The sequence below is a fragment of the Misgurnus anguillicaudatus genome, chromosome 13 (assembly GCF_027580225.2).
Source record: "Misgurnus anguillicaudatus chromosome 13, ASM2758022v2, whole genome shotgun sequence".
Lineage (NCBI taxonomy): Eukaryota > Metazoa > Chordata > Actinopteri > Cypriniformes > Cobitidae > Misgurnus > Misgurnus anguillicaudatus.
The window spans coordinates 31500378-31520851 of NC_073349.2; the positions used below are offsets into that span (position 1 = coordinate 31500378).

Below are 20474 nucleotides of genomic sequence, written 5' to 3' on the forward strand. Positions count from 1 at the left end.
AGATATATATTACAAATTATAAGATAAGAGAAAAATGAATGAGACCCCTGCCGATGTGCTTGTAGGTTTAACATTCTCACCAAGGTTTTTGTCTTTACACATCAGTAACTGATCTCAGTTCAGTGAATAAACAGAAGCATATTAATCACAACTGCCATGTCACATAAAACATAAGATAGAAACCAAATAGAAATGTCCTGCAGGTTTTCACGTTTTGCTATTTATTTAAAAGTGACAACACTTCACCTTGAAGAAGTTACATGTATATAAAACAGGTTTAATTTTACATCCGTTAGAAAAATGAAACAATAATAAGATGCTTCATGTATTCAAATGTACTTTCAGACAAGACGTCTGCTCCTACTGTCAGGATTGTGTCTGATGTTCAGTGTTGTGTTCATCAATAGACTCCAACTGAACTTGATCAATATCATGTGAGTGTATGAAACTGAATCAGCTCTTATTGATTCACTTGAATATTTAATTACAGCACTCTGGGGAAATAAAAAAATAATTCACACGAGTAACTCGAGATCAAGCAGAAAAAACATTCAATGTTAGATTCAAGGTTACTGCGTAGCTGCCTTTTTTAATGCTTTACACAGAAAATATGTTTAAAAAAACATTAGGTTTACATAAACTGTAAAAACTTTTTGCACTTACATTTTTAAGTTTAATCAACTAGGATTAATAAAGTTGAATTTGTTTAAGTTATGTCAACTTTATAAGTTACAGCAACTCATCACTAGTCAATACAGTTGTAATGACTCGAGTTGATTAATCTTAAACATTTAAGTGTTAAAAGTCTTTTAAGAGTGTAGACAGAACTTGTAGTTGTATTGAATGTTTGTAAATGTGTTTTAGGGGTCTGTTGTGTTATTGGCTCCTATCAGAAGGTTGATGTTCTTCAGGATGATCTTCTCTAGATCCACATATTCTTCATATTCTCTTTGAGCTTCTGCATTCATTTCTTCCTCCTGTTTTGGTGGCTTTACTGTCTCCTGACAACAACATGTACGTTATAAACATTATTGAAAAGAACACTATATTCTGACTGTTTGGTTGTTGCTGGTATAAAGCAATCTGACCTACAGTAACCTACAGAATAAAACAGCTATAGAAAATCATTTACCAGCATTACTGTAGAAATAATTATTACTAAACCATTAACAGAGTTTGTTGTTCCCTGTTTAATATTCTTCATGAGCCAAACTTTCGTGTTAAAACTCCCAAATTATTCTTACAATACGCCTCTTTATTTTTTCTCTATGACAATGTAATTATTTGGTTTTTCACATATGAGATGTCTCTTAATGCAGTCTAAAATTGTGTTCTTGATATTTTTGTTTTAGTGTTTTAAATATGACATAAATATAAAGTGGCTTTGGTGAGACAGACGCAGGTGCCAGCATTAATGCTTCCCATTTACTTTGAATGGGTGACGTCATGCGTTGCTGAACTGAATTGTGGATTCATTGCATCACTGCCTTTGCTCGCGGCAGAAGTTAAACTTTTCTCAACTTTTCAAGTGCCAACACATGAATCAGCCAATCAGATTGCCTTATGCACATAACCTAGTGCAGAGCCAGCCAATTACATTTATGCAAGACCGGAGAACAGAGGAGCATGTGTTGCGGCCACTGTGATTGGCAGTTGGACACGCTTCAAACACGCCCTCCTTCAAGCGTTAATGCTGACGCCCCGTGTGAATGTACCGTTAGGGGTTCATAACTGATATTGTTAGTGACTTACAGTACATTTTTATAAATACTATTGACTATTAATGATTATACCACGGGTTTATTCTGATTGGTTGAGAAATGTCACAGGTATGCATTATTTTTCAATAAACACACACCTGACCTGTTAAATGTCTTAAAATAACCACCAGAGCAAATGTCTGTTATGACTGTGGTATAAGCAGAATAATTTACTCTGGTCCTTTGAATTATTTGAAAATAATGCTCTGCATTGTGCCACATTACCAACTTGCGTGTGCATTATTTTTAATTTATACCACGGGTCTGTTGAATGCTGCATTCTGATTGGCTGAAAAATGTTCTATGGGTGTTGATTATTTTTCTGTAAACCGCACACCTATCTTTTCAAATGTCTTAAAAATAGGCACCACAGCAATGTTTGTGGTAACCGTGGTATAAGCGGAATAATTGACTCCGGTCCTTTGAATTATTTGAAAATAATGCACACCTGCTTCGCGTCGTGCCGCATTACCACCTTGGTGTGCATTATTTTCTTATAATTCAATGGCCCGTCGTCAATTATTCCTTACTTAATGGCCTGTCCTCAATTATTCCTTACATAATGTATTTTTTCGTAATTCTCACCACTGACTAGTAGCATTTCAAAACTATATCATAGCAATAAAAGTGATTTTGATTTATATGGTTTTTATACAGGAGGAAACAAACATTGTAGAAAATCCTCTGATATATGTAAATATAAAGCTTACAGTATGTTTTGAGTTCGAGTGAGAAAAGCAAACAGTTTTAGATCAACTGAGAGTCAAGCCGCATAGTTTTATATTTAGTAAATATATTCAACATGTCTCAACATATCTGAATACTTCAAACACACATTCCACCTCAACTGATAACGTCTGATTTTCATCAGACGCACACACACACACACACACACACACACACACACACGTATGTACAGCTATCTTTGTGAGTAATGCAATTCCTACCCTCTTACCTTAACCATCACAACTAAGTGCTTTACCATAACCCAATTCTAACCCAACCCTAAACCCAAGTTTTTACTTTCAAACAGCCCATTAAAGGGGCGCCAGAAAGTGAGGACTGTGCAAAATGTTGGAAAAAGATTTAAACATTGACAGGTGCTCTTTTATACACTCACCTAAAGGATTATTAGGAACACCAAACTAATACTGTGTTTGACCCCCTTTCGCCTAAAGAACTGCCTTAATTCTACATGGCATTGATTTAACAAGGTGCTGAAAGCATTCTTTAGAAATGTTGGCTCATATTAATAGGAGAGTATCTTGCAGTTAATGAAGATTTGTGGGATGCACATCCAGGGCACGAAGCTCCCGTTCCACCACATCCCAAAGATGCTCTATTGGGTTGAGATCTGGTGACTGTGGGGGCCATTTTAGTGCAGTGAACTTATTGTCATGTTCAAGAAACCAATTTGAAATGATTCAAGCTTTGTGACATGATGTATTATCCTGCTGGAAGTAACCATCAGAGGATGAGTACATGGTGGTCATAAAGGGATGGACATGGTCAGAAACAATGTTCAGGTAGGCCGTGGCATTTAAACGATGCCCAATTGGCACTAAGGGGCCTAAAGTGTGCCAAGAAAACATCCCCCACACCATTACACCACCACCACCAGCCTGCACAGTGGTAACAAGGCATGATGGATCCATGTTCTCATTCTGTTAACCCCAAATTCTGACTCTTCCATCTTGAATGTCTCAACAGAAATCAAGACTCAATCTCAATCTCCAAACTCCAATTTTGGTTAGCTCGTGCAAATTGTAGCCTCTTTTTCCTATTTGTAGTGGAGATGAGTGGTACCCGGTGGGGTCTTCTGTTGTTGTGCCCATCCGCCTCAAGGTTGTGCGTGTTGTAGCTTCACAAATGCTTTGTTGCATACCTCGGTTGGTTATTTCAGTCAAAGTTGCTCTTTTATCAGCTTGAATCATTCTGACCTCTAGCATCAACAATACATTTTCGCCCAAAGGACTTCCACATACTGGATGTTTTCAATTTTCACACCATTCTTTGTAAACCCTAGAAATGGTTGTGCGTGAAAATCCCAGTAACTGAGCAGATTGTGAAATACTCCATATGGCATATGGCAATGACCATATGGCACCAACAACAATGCCACGCTCAAAATTGCTTAAATCACCTTTCTTTCCCATTCTGACATTCAGTTTGGAGTTCAGGAGATTGTCTTGACCAGGACCACACCCCTTAATGCATTGAAGCAACTGCCATCTGATTGGTTGATTAGATAATTGCGTTAATGAGAAATTGAACAGGTGTTCCTAATAATCCTTTAGGTGAGTGTATATCAATGGCATCATTTAAAGGTGTTTAGTTGCGCACAATTTCAAAATCATTTGATCTGAAAGTGAGGTGTATGCGTGTTTTCTGTGCATACGTTTGTTCTATGAATCACACGTATGCAATTTTAAGAAATGTTCGTAAGATTAAATTAAGGACGGTTTCTACGAGGCGCCTGGTCACCGTCAAGCTTGAAGATACAGATTTGTGATGTCGTGAATGATGACAGTATTTTCAGTTTCGAGTCATTATTGGTGTTTTCTCTCTCTCACCTTTCTCTTCCTCTCTTCCTCAGCATCCATCTCTTTCTTTTCTTTCTCGTGTCTGATTTGACGTTTCTCAATGTAGTTCAGTCGTTTCTCTTCCATCTCAAAGTATTTTCTGACAGTCGCTCTCTGTAGGAGAAACCGCACTGATTATCACACTACTGTTCTTAACTTTAGTGAGCATCATATCTGCTGCTGTAAAGAGTTCAATGATGCTTCTGTGTTTTCATGAGATTAGTTTAGCTCTCACCTCATTGATAGATGATCTGCGGAGGGTCCAGGGAATCTGAAGGATGTGCAGCACGCCACGATCATCTGATACAGCCAGAAAATGCTGCTTCACTAGACCACATTAACAAATACACATCAGCGTCTAAACACATTTACTTTCTTAAACTTTAAACACTGTTAGATGTCAAAGAACTGTTCTCTATTAACTGTTATTTAAATAACATAATTAAATCTTTTAATTGCTGAAGATATGTAAGATTAGTATGTACAGTACATGAAATACTCCTGGGTTTGATGCTGGTGATGGAGGCAGCGCTGATGGTCTGTGTTAATGATGCTTCATGAGTTTTTTCCAGCAGATCCCACACCTCAATATTTCCATCCTCTCTCCCGATGAAGAAGACGGCCGGACGAGACAGAGACCAATGACCCACAGTATACATGATCTGAGAACAGGCCGACTGAAGGATTGGGCCATTCTTAAACAGAATAGATTGAAGACAAGATCAAACCAAACACAACGTGTATACAGTATGTTAGTGTTGAAGTACTCAAGACCATTTTTTGATGGTCTTGTCTTGTTTTGATCTCAGGATTTTATTTCAAGACCGGTCAAGACCACAACATTGTTTACAGTATGTGTTAAAATCATTATAACGTGATTGGATGTAAAACTTCTGGTTTTAATGCAATCATTGACTTATTTTGATTTCTTACTGTTGTGCGAGGGGGATTGTCCAAAAAGAAATCTGTCAACAAAATTAAAACAGGCCCACAATATTTAAGATGTACGGTAATGGTCTTGTCTTGGACTCTGCAGTATGTAAGATCTTATGATAAAACTACAATTTTTTTTTAGGAAACTTAAACCAAAATATTTAAATATAATCTTTTATCTGGAATGTATGGAAATTGTTTTTCAGTGACATTTCTAGAATGAGAACATCATCCCCTAAATAACAAAGGTTATTGGATATTTCCAAAGATAAAACCATGACAGACGTAATATATAAGCAAATGAAAGATAATAATGTTTGTTAAAGCAGTTCATGAGATGTTGAGATGTAACAGATGTTCTTCACACTGTAGATGAATGAAGTCGATCACAATAAAAGAGCAAAGTCCATGTTAGTCAGCGTAGCGTCCAGATGAGCAAACATTTCCACAGACTGAGCTTATTTAAACACTGTCGATTATTTACAGCACTGTGTCGTATTTAACATCAACCAAAGGCCTGATTCTCAGAGACATGAAGAAAACTCAACTCAATAAAACATTAGGGACTGCTGAATGCATTATTCTGATTGGTTGATATTGAATGTCCCTCTGGTATGCATTATTTTTCTACAAACGCACACCTGACCTGTCAAATGTCTTCAAATAATCACCAGAGCAACGTCTGTGGTAAGTAACCGTGGTATAAGAGAAAAAATTGACTTCGGTCCTGTGAATTGTTTGAAAATAATGCACATCCTCAGTAATGCACCACAACTTGAAGAAGATGATTATTTTCGAAATAATTCAACAGCCCGTCTTTAATTATTCCTTACATAAGAGGCCATTTTACCACGGTTATGGACTGTTGTTATAACCATACTAAAATCAATGTAACAGTAAGTGGGTTCCATAAAATGAACCAAGAGCGGTGTTGTGGTTGCTAAAGTATTCTGAATGCTTTCTACATGGTTGCTATGGTATTCTGGATGCTTCCTACATCGTTGCTGTGGTATTCTGGATGCTTCCTACATGGTTGCTAAGGTATTCTAGATGCTTTCTAGATGGTTGCTATGGTAATCTGGATGCTTTGCAGATGGTTGCTAAAGTATTCTGGATGCTTTCTACATGGTTGCTATGGTATTCTGGATGCTTTCTAGATGGTTGCTGTGGTATTCTGGATGCTTTCTAGATGGTTGCTGTGGTATTCTGGATGCTTCCTACATGGTTGCTAAGGTATTCTAGATGCTTCCTACATGGTTGCTAAAGTATTCTAGATGCTTTCTAGATGGTTGCTATGGTAATCTGGATGCTTTGCAGATGGTTGCTAAAGTATTCTGGATGCTTCCTACATCGTTGCTGTGGTATTCTGGATGCTTCCTACATGGTTGCTAAGGTATTCTAGATGCTTTCTAGATGGTTGCTATGGTAATCTGGATGCTTTGCAGATGGTTGCTAAAGTATTCTGGATGCTTTCTACATGGTTGCTATGGTATTCTGGATGCTTTGCAGATGGTTGCTAAAGTATTCTGGATGCTTTCTACATGGTTGCTATGGTATTCTGGATGCTTCCTACATGGTTGCTAAGGTATTCTAGATGCTTTCTAGATGGTTGCTATGGTAATCTGGATGCTTTGCAGATGGTTGCTAAAGTATTCTGGATGCTTTCTACATGGTTGCTATGGTATTCTGGATGCTTCCTACATCGTTGCTAAGGTATTCTAGATGCTTTCTAGATGGTTGCTATGGTAATCTGGATGCTTTGCAGATGGTTGCTAAAGTATTCTGGATGCTTTCTACATGGTTGCTATGGTATTCTGGATGCTTCCTACATGGTTGCTATGGTATTCTGGATGCTTCCTACATGGTTGCTATGGTATTCTGGATGCTTTGCAGATGGTTGCTAAAGTATTCTGGATGCTTTCTACATGGTTGCTATGGTATTCTGGATGCTTCCTACATGGTTGCTAAGGTATTCTAGATGCTTTCTAGATGGTTGCTATGGTAATCTGGATGCTTTGCAGATGGTTGCTAAAGTATTCTGGATGCTTTCTACATGGTTGCTATGGTATTCTGGATGCTTCCTACATCGTTGCTAAGGTATTCTAGATGCTTTCTAGATGGTTGCTATGGTAATCTGGATGCTTTGCAGATGGTTGCTAAAGTATTCTGGATGCTTTCTACATGGTTGCTATGGTATTCTGGATGCTTTCTACATGGTTGCTATGGTATTCTGGATGCTTCCTACATGGTTGCTATGGTATTCTGGATGCTTCCTACATGGTTGCTATGGTATTCTGGATGCTTTGCAGATGGTTGCTAAAGTATTCTGGATGCTTTCTACATGGTTGCTATGGTATTCTGGATGCTTTCTAGATGGTTGCTGTGGTATTCTGGATGCTTTCTAGATGGTTGCTGTGGTATTCTGGATGCTTCCTACATGGTTGCTATGGTATTCTGGATGCTTCCTACATCGTTGCTGTGGTATTCTGGATGCTTTCTAGATGGTTGCTGTGGTATTCTGGATGCTTCCTACATCGTTGCTGTGGTATTCTGGATGCTTCCTACATGGTTGCTAAAGTATTCTGGATGCTTTCTAGATGGTTGCTATAGTAATCTGGATGCTTCATACATGGTTGCTAGGTACTCTGGATGCTTTCTAGATGGTTGCTAGAGTATAATTTCCAGATGGTTGCTAGGATGTTCTGGATGCTTTGCAGATGGTTGCTAGGGTATTCTGGGTGTTCACTAGATGGTTGCTAGGGTTTTCTGTAAGGTTGATTACTGGCTCCAGTGAAAACCATGAGATTGAATGTGAAGTTTACAATTCAGAGCGAGTTGTTGTAAATTAAACTTACATCTAGCACTCGAGAACAGAGTTGTAGAATAAAGCAGGAGGGAGTTTTTAGTTGTGTTATGACCTCACCGTCAGTCCTTCTTTAAAGATGGCAAAACTCCAACTTCCCACCGTCAGGATGATATTGTTGAAAAATGGCGAGCGGCTAACAGTGTTCACCACAGTATCGTGTAAGATGAATCGTTGAGTGGGTTTGGCACCTGACAGAGAAGACACAATTAAAACATTCAAATGAAACTTGATGCCTAAAAATGTCTATGTAGGCTGCTCATATAAGGATTATTGACTCATTGTCTGAGACTCAAAGACATCTGATGGACTCATCATTCAGTAAATGTTGTAGTTTCCATGTATTCATGTGATCATGAATTTCTTTGTCATCTGCATGAATATTTGTTTGCCAGTATTTCTCTTTGTTTTGTCAGATTGTCTCACAATACTTTTTACTTCAGGATCCTCAGAGACTCTCAACACATCTCCCCTAAATCTTTGGATTATCAGACTAAATCCCTCAGTACAGGTGTGTGTTTGGATGTGTCTTACTGTACAGTCGGCCTGAATCGTTGTCCTTCTCCATCTTCCAGTCGGTGTAAATGAGTTCTCCATCCTTACAGTAAGCACAAGATCACTATTTTGTATTCAGAATGAAAACATGTCGTGCATTACAGTGATTTTACCATCAGACCACATCAACTACTACACATTGTAAGATATGACTGTGTCTCATTGAGTATCTGTTCTCACCTCTGTACCCACATAGAGTTTAGTGCTGATGTTCTCCAGTGGTTTCTGCTGTTTGGCTGAAGATACACGCAGCTCTCCTAATCCAGAACCTTCTTCATGACCTGCGTTCTGTGCTGGTTTCTCTCCTAGAAAGTGATGAGACGTTAAATGTAAGTAAACGCTGCTGTGACCGTGGTGATGGGTAGTGGGACTAGTCCATGTTTTTTACACAAACGCTATGTGTGTGTTGGTTGTAATACAGCAGATAAACACAACATGACTTTTGTGTGTTTGTGTGTGTGTACAGCTGTGATGAGTGATGCATGATGGGTAAATACAGGAGAAGGTTCTTACAAAGGTGCCTGTGTGTGCATGAGCTCTTGCATGGTGAAGGGATTTAATAGGGTCTGCTTATTTGAGAGAGAGAGAGAGAGAGAGAGAGAGAGAAAGAGAGAGAGAAAGAGAGACTACTGTTTTCAACAAGAATAGAGTAGAAGGCAGGATAAGATGATGTTTTGACCTCACCTGTAGGGTTGTCAACTGAATTGTCTCTCAAACTGAATTTGATGGGACTGTATTCACCGCTGGTGTCGATCTTTGGTAATGAAACCTGAAGTAGAAAGAGAAGCACTATAACGCATTTCACATACAGACACTGGCTATGTTTACAAAAATTTGCCAAAGTTTACATGCACCCTAAACATAGCAATCTGATTAAAATATTGGTTTACATGTACATTCTATATAATCCCAACCAACATCTGCGCAAGCGCACAGCCAGGGTTGCCAGATTCACATTTTAAAACCACCCCAATGGACATTCTAAAGTAGCCCAAAAGCATCCTAATGATAGCCCAAATACCAATAACTAATGAATGAAATCCTTTCATCTTTAACCCGCAGACAAAAAAGTGCAAATGGTTTAAATGGTTGCCCAAATCTGAACTCGAAAAAAGCAAAGGACTTGGCAACACAGCGCACAGCATCATCAAGTTCATGCTTTATCTCTGGATAAATGCCATAGTTCAGAGAAAGTTGTTCTTAAGAAATTTTTAGATAGGCAAAGAAAGCACACTTTTCGAAAGGCACATTGCTTTTTATTGCTTTATGTAATGTTATTGCATGTTTCTGTGACGAGAATCATGTGATGTGTAAATAAGAGGTAAATATCCAACCCAGTCTCACGAAATTTCGTTATATAGTCACGTATTTTTTTTATTCTTTTTTCGTGCTATTATCACAAAATTTCGTGTTTTTTCGTGATCGTATAACGAATTCCTGTTTTCGTGTGATTATCACGTGGTTACTCAACTGTTTTGTCCTATTTTCTTACCATTGTCGCTTCGGTTTAGGGTTAGATTTACATAAAGTGACATCCCTAACCAAACCCAACTCTAACCCTAACGCCAGGCGACATATAAAAAAATAAATCCGAAAAAAATAGTATAAACCAATATATAAAGTGACATTCTAATGCAAGCACCAAATCTAACCCTAAACCGAAGCGACAATGGTTTAAAAATATGAAAAAGCAGTTGAGTAACCAATACGTGATAATCACACGAAAACCGGAATTCGTTATACGATCACGAAAAAACACGAAATTTCGTGATAATAGCACGAAAAAAAGAATCAAAAAAATATGTGACTATCACGAAACTTTGTGAGACTTCTGCGCATGTGCGCAAGATATTTTTGCGTCCAATTGAGAAAATACTACGATTGACATGTTTACATGAGTACTTTATTCGTCTCACAGACCGCAGTACACCACCCCTTTCAAATCAAAATTTACATCTGATCGAACTCAATTGTATTGATTAAGGTGTTTACATGAAGACTTTTCAATATGATTGAGCCATCAATATGTTTACAAACAGATTATTTGGTTGCATGTAAATGTGTGTGTCATACTCGGATGAATGGTTTCCATGTCAGGTTGAGATGTTTAAAGGTGTTGGGAACACCGTGCGGATTTTCTAACAGCTTTTCCTCCGATTTATTTTTCACATCAGTGAGAGACTGTGACACGACACGAGGAGGCCGTATATCCCAGAACAACACACAACTGTAACACACACAGACACACAAACACAGTGAGAGCGTTTAACAGCAGACAGACAGAAGTGTTAAGTGTTAGATTAGATTAATTGAGTACAGCACCAGTCAGGAGCGCAGGTCACAATCTGAACAGACTGATAACTTAAATTCTCTACTGGAATACCTAATCTGGACACCTGAGACACAAACACAGATGAAATAAACTCCAGTGTGATTTTTAGTGACTTTTGATGAACATCATAAATGAGGTCTGATGAAGAAAATGTTTTTGTGTACCTCAAAGGTTTCAGGCAGCCACTGGAGATCTGTGATGGGTGCTTTGTGTTGATTCTCTACAGCAGACAGAGTACAGAACTGAACCACTGGAATCTTATTCTTCTTGTTCTGCACGGAAACACCGGATTAGATTTAAAAGGATAAACTAAGTGTCATATGACCTGCTGTAAATGACATACACTGCAAAAAATGACTTTCTTTCTTAGTATTTTTGTCTTGTTTTCAGGACAAATATCAAAAAATTCTTAAATAAAGATGTACTTTCTTGATGAGCAAAATGACCTTAGAAAAAAGTCTAAATTTTAGACAAAAAAAACATAAATTTGTGCTTAAAACAACCAAAAAATATCTGACAATGGGGTGAGAATTTTTTTCTTGAATTAACTGTTTGTTGAATTAAGATTTTTGCTTACCCCATTGTCAGATTTTTTTTTGCTTGTTTTAGGCACAAATTCAATTAAATTTAATGTTTTTTCTCTAAAAAAAAACATAACCATAAATGAGGGAGAATAAAACAAAATCTGATGCTGCACAACAATTTTAAATGCATCAAAGCTAATGTTTTTACTAATCTTTGACATATGAAAAAGGTGAAAGATGTGTAGTCCACAATCACTTTTTATATATTGAAAATCAGTCATTTTGTGTTTTTTTCCCCAAATCAATGACATCACTTCTGAACTTGGCAATTAAAGAGTTAAAGTCATGTAATTTTGTAAACATTAGGTAGTTTTGATCAGCTGACGTTAAATAACAGATTTATGCAAAAAAGAAAAAATATGAATCTGCTACATTTTTACAGCAATTTAATTTAGTGGTTTTTTTGGCCACTAACAACACGAAAGGGTGAATTTGAACAATGCACAAGGGGTTAATAGATGGGCTTAAAAAATAATTTTTGATATGTCTATTGAAAACACTGCCTAATGTCTGGGGACATCATGATGAAGCTGCTTATAAAACAAACTGGATGATGTTTATTTGAAAATGTAAAAATGCCAAATGTTGTCTGTGAAGGTTAGGAGTTAGGTAAGAGACGTTTTTTCTGGGGATGGAGGTGAGATGGTGCCAGGGGGTCCCAGTTTATGATATTTTTTAAAACTACATTAATTTATCACAATTTCTGTGTTATGAAACCTAGCTACCAACCACCAGCAGTATGTATTATTGGATATGTTTTGTTTAATTCAAATTCTCATGAGAACCCGTGGGATAGGGGAAGGGGATTAAGCATTTTTTATGTACTTTGTACGCTATAAAAACTATTACGTCTGTGAAATGTCCCCATTAAAAATGTGAACACAATGTGACGTGTGTTTACTGAAGTAAAACTGTATTCTAATGTTTATATGTGTGCGTGTATATGACTCACTGCTGTATGAGAGATGTTTTTGCCATCACTGCGTGTGTCCTGGAGCTTCTCTACATGTGCTGAGATATCCCATAATACTATCTGTAAACAAAACAAATGATACATTTAGAATACGTTGAAATTTATAGAAAGAATGTGTGTCATCATATAAGTTTAAACAGAAAACAACTATTTATTTAGTATAAACAGAAGAAAAAAGTAAAGCACATGAAGCTTTAAAAGCAGAAAAGAAGCTGCTTATATTCATTCTGTATATAAATGTGTGATTGTATTGTCGTTTAATCACCTGTCCATTAATACATCCAGCAGCGATGATGTTTGGATCAGATGGACAGAACTGAAAGCTCAAAACATCATCTGGACACTCCAACTGCAACTGTAGAGAAAGATCAAGCAAAGACAGATCATCAGACGGGGTTTGAGAAGATCCTGATCTGATCTCATCTGTGCATGAATGAAAGTGATGATGATGATGATGAAGATTACTTGTGGATTTATGGGGTCAGAGAAGCTCCAGAAGAGGATGTATGATGGGTTTAACAGGAGTTTAGTGGAGTTATCGATTCTTTCCTCCAGAGATAATCTCTCAGTCATGGCTACAGCGATTACACCTGTCACAAACACACACACACACACACACACACACACACACACACACACACACACACACACAAACAAACATATTTATTGGACAGACAACACAAACAGTAAAATGATCATCTCTTCTGAACCTTTTAATTTGAAAGTGATTTAAGTTGGTGAGTGGTTGCACACAGTAAGTTAATATTATGTTTATTTTGTTGCTTTAATGCAAATACTTATAAAATGTGCATGTTAAGTTTTGATCTGATCTGCTTCTGACCGCTGATGTTGGGGTGCCACTGAATTTGACTGATGCTCTTCTCTCTGCACAGGTTCAGATCTGTAAAGGACTGATATTCCTTCAGATGAATCTCTGTTTTTCCCATCGGTACGCTGTCGTCCTCACAGAGAGTCGCCCAGTCATCCGAAAACACATCCATGATATAATTCTGCTGCAGGGCTAATTCAAACCTTCCAAAAACATGAGAGGTGAATTAAACACAAACTATAAAAATATCTCGGTTATTTTTACTCATGTTAGGTAAATATTGGACAGAACTGCTGGGTTAAAATTGACCATACTAGTTTGTTTTAACCTAACTGTTGGGTTATTATAACCCATGGTTGCATAACAACCCAATATTTTTTTTTGCAAGTGCATTTTCAATGTTAGTTTCTGTAAAAATTTCTTACACTACAAAAAATGACTTCAAATGTCTTGTTTTCAGTACAAATGTTTAAAATTCTTAAATCAAGATGCATTTTCTTGATGAGCAAAATGACCTAGAAGTCTATTTTTTAAGACAAAAATATTATATTTAAGTGAATGTGTGCATAAAACAACACTGTAAAAAAAATCCGTAGAAATTGCAGCTGAGTTGCCGGTAACCCACCGCAGATTTAAATGTATGTTATTCACTGGCTACATTTTGTTCAAAGTTAAATGAACATCAAACATTCACAAGTCTTCGTCTTTACAGAGTAAAACTAAAAAACAGCATCAAGCAAAACATTCTGGGAAACAAAATCTGAAGCAAAAAACAGAAAAAGGTTGATGATGATTTCTGGTTCCCAGAATGCTTTGCATGAGGCTGTTATTGTATAGTTTTATTCTGTAAAGACAAAGACTTGTTAATATTTAAAATTTATTTAACTTTGAACAAACTCTTGCCAGTAAATAAAATAAATGTAAATCTACGGTAAATTACCGGCAACCCAGCTGCAATAACATTGAAATTTTTACGGACTTTTTTTACAGTGAAGCAAAAAAATAAATTAAATAAATAAATAAATAAATGTGCCAATGGGGTGAATTTTTCTTGAATTAAAGAAAAAAGTTTAAGCTTTCTTTGCTTACCCCATTGGCATTTTTTTTTTTTTTTTTTTTTTTTGCTTGTTTTATGCACAAATTCACTTAAATATAATATTTTTGTCTTATTTTCTTATATCATGTTGCTCATCAAGAAAATGCATCTTGATTTAAAAAATATTTAGATATTTGTACTTAAAACAAGACAAAAATACATAAAAAATACATCATTTTTTGCAGTGTAACTGATTCTTTATTTGCTTCCATGCAGTAGTTTTTTATATGGTGCATAACATACATCCTGTATTTTACTGAATAAGTAAATGTAGTTTGGCTGTGGTCGTACATTGGATCATTTTAGTTAACTTATGCATCTTGTCATGAACACTCCACTACATAACATCGATTCACGTGTCTTACCTGATCATCACAGATGAGATGAAGTTCTTCAGGTTTTCTGACTCCAGATGATGTTTTTTCTCCTCAGGACTGAACTCTCTGGGTTCATATTGAGTCCACATGTTCTTTGGGTATTTCCTGGAATGGATGTAAACATGTTTAATTTGCAAACTGAAGAATTGTTTAAGAGAACATTGCATGTGTTAAATGATGTTAATGATGTACCACATGGTCTGTGTGGAAGAGTCTCTGGTGTCATGTGTAGATTGAATGGCTGTGTGTCTCTCCAGCGCTGTGATGCTAAAACTCTTGTCCTGGTATGACAGACACTCCACATATCCATCATGAGCACTGCGGTCAGAGAAACACACAGGAGCACCGAAGTCTCGTAGGCTACGAGCGATCTTATACCTGAGCTGGAAATACAAAGCCAACGTATAAAACAACAAAAATATATAACATTAAACACAAAACTTCACTTCAACCACTGAGAGCACAAAATCTCATTATGTGCAATGGAAAATAATTAATGCAAAATATCACAAACAGGTTAAATAATCAACAATAATCAATAAATGTACTCTCTTACTCTGGGTCTGGTGTCCATGACCGACTCTTCCTCAATCTCCTGCTCACTTCCTAGAGAGATCCACGGATGAGACTCTGGAGTTTTTGGCACCATCATCTCCTCATCCTCTTCATCATCTATAAGCTCCTCATCATCACTCTGTACTGGGGGCTAAGAGTAGAAAAACACAATTTTGTGTATATTTGCTTAAATATCTACAGTATCTGTCTGTGATGTATTTATACCTTCAGTATGTTTTCTTTGGCTTCTACTGTGAGCACCAGATAAAAACTCTGACCAAATGTAAAGTCTCTGTCAAACACCAGCAGCAGTTCATCTTCAGGGTATTCCTGTATGAAACGGTACAACAGTTTAATTTATTGCTGATCTTCAGTGTAATACAACAGAAGAGTATTCAGATTCTCACCAATACTCTGTGTTTGACAGGACTGAAGTCGGATACGGCAGCTCGGGTCTTCAGGTCTTGGACGATGTCCTCTTTTTTAAGCAGCTTATAAGGATTTTCCGCAGTTACGTCTTCATCCGTCCGGCAGCCGAACATCTCCTGTGTGACGGAGGTCAAGACCAATGGGAAGATATAGTCGGGATGACCTGTTGAATCATTTATACTCTTTATAATACTGAATGATATATAAACAGGGTCTCAGATGTTCTACAAAGAGTTTATTTTGGAAAAACACAAGTTACATAACGTTTTGGGGATTACTACAACTTTGTAGCATGTTGTTATTCCTTTAAAGTCCTTTTTATTAAGTGTGGATATAATTAGACACTGTTCTCAGATCAGACCTGTGTCACATCAATTTTATCTGAACTTCAGACAACCCAGCTTAACATAATGAGAGATTGAGAGTTTTTGTTTTTGCATTTGGCAGGCATTTTTATTGACAGCAACTTACAGAGCATTCCAGAACACTAAAAAACATAAAGAAATGTGAAGCAAACACTGCAGAAGTGGATCTGGATGTGTGCCTGTGTCTAGACATGTTGTTTATTTCTCAGTATCTTTATTCCGATCGGAGGTCCGGGATGAATAGAGGAGCCTGAATGGATTCATAATGAAAATGACGCAGAGATGCTCTAAACTGATACAGGAATCTGAAAGCAGATTTAATCTGATCCGGGAACAGCCGGGAGCTGGTGGAAAAACAAACCTGATACAAATAACCTGCTGAACTTAGTTTGATATATGTGAGATGGTAAGGGTTACAGAAAGAGAGAGAGAGAAAGAGATTTTTTGATTTTTAACAACAAGCAAAACAATAATATGAACAGACAAAGACAAGATCCTCAGCTAAATAAATAAATACACCCCTTAACACCACAAAATAGAAAAAAAAATGAATCCCCCTTTTATCGCAGAATAAATTATGTTATTATAGCACCACTAAAACTCAAAAGTTTCCAAAAATCCAATCAATCATTCAAAATCATTCATTGCTTGGTAATATTTAAAATTAACAACACTTGATTTGTCATATGCAAGGAAAAGAGGTAAAATATCTTGACCATGCCCTTTTTCCAATCTATTTATCCTTGTAATATAGACAGCATTTGGTTTCACCAATCAAAAATGTACCAATTGCCATTTTATCATTTTTTATTGTAACCTGCATCCAAAATAAAAACATTTGGTGTAAACCTTTCCCCAAAATGTAAAACATTTTGAATAAGCCTTATACAGTCCATTCTCAATCACATTGGGATTAATGAGAGAAAGAGATTAAAAACATACTGCAGCATGAAATTAAAAAACACTTGCTTCTGCAGGTCACTATTATTATTTTTTTATTATTAACCAGAAGAGACTCACTGAGATTAAACATCTCATTCCCAGGAGTGACCTGGTCAAGATAAGAAGCAGTACAAAAAGTTCCAATCCAGACTCACACAGTACAACCCACAGATAACAACACTTACATTTCCCTGACTCATCTTCCAATAACTGCTTTAAACTGGTCCATGGAAAGCATGTTTTGTAACTTCAGTTTCACTGAAGGTAATTCCAGTCAAACAGCACATACGCAAAAGTTTTCTTACCTAATATAGTTCTAGCAAAATGAACAGACAGCGTATAACAGTTGTGAGAGCGTAAAGAATGTTTTACAACAGATTTCTGTTTAGTTAAACAGCAAAGATAAGAAGGTAACATCCCCAAGATGGCTTTATAAATAATTAAGAACCAGTGGATTTTTCTCCTACTGGACAGCGAGGGCCAACCTACTCTATTATTATTATTATTATTATTATTATTATTATTATTATACAAGGCACAATGATAACCAGAATATTTACAATTTAATATAAATGATAATCAGTGTCTAAGGCAGGGGTGCCAAAACTTTTTCCTACCAAGGGCAAAAAATCAAACCTGACTGAGCGCTGTGGGCTGACAGTAAATGTTGATGTGTGATATTAAAATTAAAGTCTTATTATTTATAATTTTCTAATATTAAAAAAAGCAAACATTACTCTGTTTATGCATAACTAATGCAGTTTTATTTTCAAAGGTAACTGTTGTAAAACAAATCATTTTACCAATCATTTTTAAATTTCCTTTTGTCTGTGTGCCACTGCCTCTACCTCTCCATTATTAGCCTATAGTACCCAAATTTGTTGAGTTTTGTGATGCATGCTATACACATTTAAGTATGCATGTACATTTTTTTTTTAATTCTCTTTAATCCCTTGCATTCAAATTCAATTTACATTTTTGTAATGTACAAATAAAACAAAAAATGTTACATTTTAGAAAATGTTTCATTAGAAATATGAACATCTGCATCAATGACTTTTATCCTTTCTTTACACGTGGCATGACGGGTTAAATTAAAGGTCATTGCAGCTAGTTTTGGGCACTTCTGGTCTAAGGTATAGAGAAAAGATAAACTGATACACTATGTCACCATAATCAAGTAAAATAATAAAAAAGTAGCAGAAACCAATTTATTTCTTGCATTTAATGACAAAGAAAACTTCCTAAAATTTAACCTACTATTTTAAGTTTTGAATGAACTTAGTAGATAGATTCAATAGATGATGTGTTGTTTATAATAGATGAGATTTATTACTCACTCTGTGATTCTGATACATCGTCTTCTGGAGGAGGCTTTTCTTTCTGTTTATCTGCTTAAGAAATGTAAGACATTAGAAGGAACATGAAGTTATGAATGAAATACAACTCTTGTCAAATATGTCACAATACTAAAGTATTTTTATACCTTTTCTCTTGAGTTTTTTGGCTTCATTGTTCAGTGAACTCTTTGAGTTCATATCTGTGAATGAAGAAGAGAACAACAACAGAGGTTTCATTGATATAATGGGCTCTTAATTCATCTGTCACGTGCATAATGTGTACAGTGACTCTGCTGAGTTTTTTACATTTATTTATTGCATTTTTGTTGAACATTACTCAAAAGAAAAACATACATCATGACATAACATATTTAACAGAAGGAGACAGATAACAGACCTTACTAAATTAATACACATATGTGACAAAAGGAAAAAATTAACATCTGTTTTAAGAGACTCATAGAAGTTTTTTTTAATTAAAGGAGGATTTTATAGAGAGTATTTTGGTTTTATGCAAGCCAATCTTCTCTAATCATCAATTTTATTGGCAAATCAATAGAAGAAAGAGCCATAGTTACATTCAGAAAAAGAAACACAAAGTCATGGATTACAACTAACATGTGAAATGTGTCAAATCAGCATAGATATTCATTTCCAAAAGTTTACAGAAACATACAGGAGCAAAACAGATGAGTAAGAGTTTCAGTTTCAGTATCACAGAAAGAACATAAAGTTGATGTCTCCTGTTAAACGTATTAATAAAAACATTTCAAGGATAATATAGATGCAAAATCTGAAAATGTATGTCCTTTAATGGGGTAGTAAAAAGCTTTTGGGTAGCAACTAAGATTTTAAACAAGACACTTTCTAATATGGAGCATATTACACTTCTTTTCCATAACAATAATACCTCCAATAATCTCTCTTGCAACCAAGTTGTAACTGAGATGCGTTTTAACAAGGAGGAGCAATTTAAAGGACATGTTTTTATAACCACTTTATATACGTTAATGGAAGGCTTCAACCCTTATGCAGATAAGACTTGCTGATAGGTATCACCAGTTGTATTAAATAGATCTATTTAATAGGTTATTCTCTAAAATGCAAGAATGCGAGGAAAAAATGTGTTTATGATAATTGGTTAGTTTAATGGGAAGTTTAAAGTCACAAGAAAGCAAAAAAACTTAACCGACCACATTTTTAAAAAATCAAATTGAGTATATGAAACCACGTGGTGAATCTGCTGTTCGTGTTTATATTGAATATTTAACGAACAACATTTGATAAATGTATGACATCTGCTGGTGAAAATTAATATGACATGCTGATTTATTTATTTACTTTAACCATGAATATAGGAAAGTCTCATATTTAAAGTCGTTTTGATGTTTTTATATGTCATTAAATTAATCTGTATAATTTATATATGTTTTATTTATATTTAATTTAAATAAAATGTTCTTGTTGTTTGTAATAAGCAAAAAACATAAACACTCAGTAAATGTAGTAAAATGTTTTGGTGTTAACATTGTGGCCTTTAACGCCACTTTAACAAAAGGAGAGATTTTAAAATAGATTTAATATAACGTTATCATAGTATATGTAATTTTCTTGTTTTTATCTAATTATATGTGTTGCTTATTTCTACACTGTATGCTTAATGTTTGTGCCGAAATGTATTTTTGCCTAACGTTAAGCTGAATTCAAAATTGTAAAAAGCGCTAAAAAAGTAAGTTTAAACCGAGTACATAACCACAGCACAGCATAATTGTATTATATTTTTTAATAAACTTTACCTCTCAAGAAGAGTTTCCTTGCGTTGATGTATAAAATATATAATAAAGTAAATGATATAATAAACTTTAAATCGCCGTAAAAGCGTGCAGCTTCTCAAAACAGCAACATACACAGTTGCTACGGGTTACAGCCGCTTACAGCCTATGACGTAGATTTGATTGA

At 35.8% G+C, this 20474-nt stretch overlaps 1 protein-coding gene and 1 long non-coding RNA gene across 4 annotated transcripts; one reads left to right on the forward strand and one right to left on the reverse strand.

Moving 5' to 3' along the window:
* Positions 1-200: 200 nt before the first annotated feature.
* On the reverse strand, positions 201-20451 carry dnai3 (dynein axonemal intermediate chain 3). Of its 2 annotated transcripts, none has more exons than XM_055189191.2 (23): positions 20312-20451; positions 18662-18715; positions 18516-18566; positions 15847-16031; positions 15665-15769; positions 15441-15590; positions 15077-15267; positions 14873-14989; positions 13424-13614; positions 13048-13172; positions 12848-12937; positions 12562-12642; positions 11190-11297; positions 11016-11089; positions 10767-10920; positions 9378-9462; positions 8874-8998; positions 8673-8736; positions 8199-8329; positions 4833-5037; positions 4578-4669; positions 4334-4456; positions 201-1001 (listed from the first exon to the last, which is right to left on the reverse strand). In XM_055189191.2, exons 2-23 carry the CDS (start codon positions 18711-18713, stop codon positions 861-863), a joined length of 2640 nt encoding a protein of 879 aa, XP_055045166.2. In that variant the 5' UTR covers positions 18714-18715; positions 20312-20451; the 3' UTR covers positions 201-860. The 2 variants fall into 2 exon arrangements, with proteins under 2 accessions (XP_055045166.2, XP_055045165.2); XM_055189190.2 differs by having other exon boundaries at positions 18516-18569.
* Positions 4963-12500, forward strand: LOC129431343 (uncharacterized). 2 transcript variants are annotated; one of them, XR_008639780.2, is made up of 4 exons: positions 4963-5089; positions 8582-8742; positions 8890-9022; positions 11197-12500. It is a non-coding gene; the product is annotated as an uncharacterized lncRNA (long non-coding RNA). The 2 variants fall into 2 exon arrangements; XR_012373007.1 differs by lacking the exon at positions 4963-5089 and adding an exon at positions 5829-5962 and having other exon boundaries at positions 11197-12499.
* Positions 20452-20474: the final 23 nt, after the last annotated feature.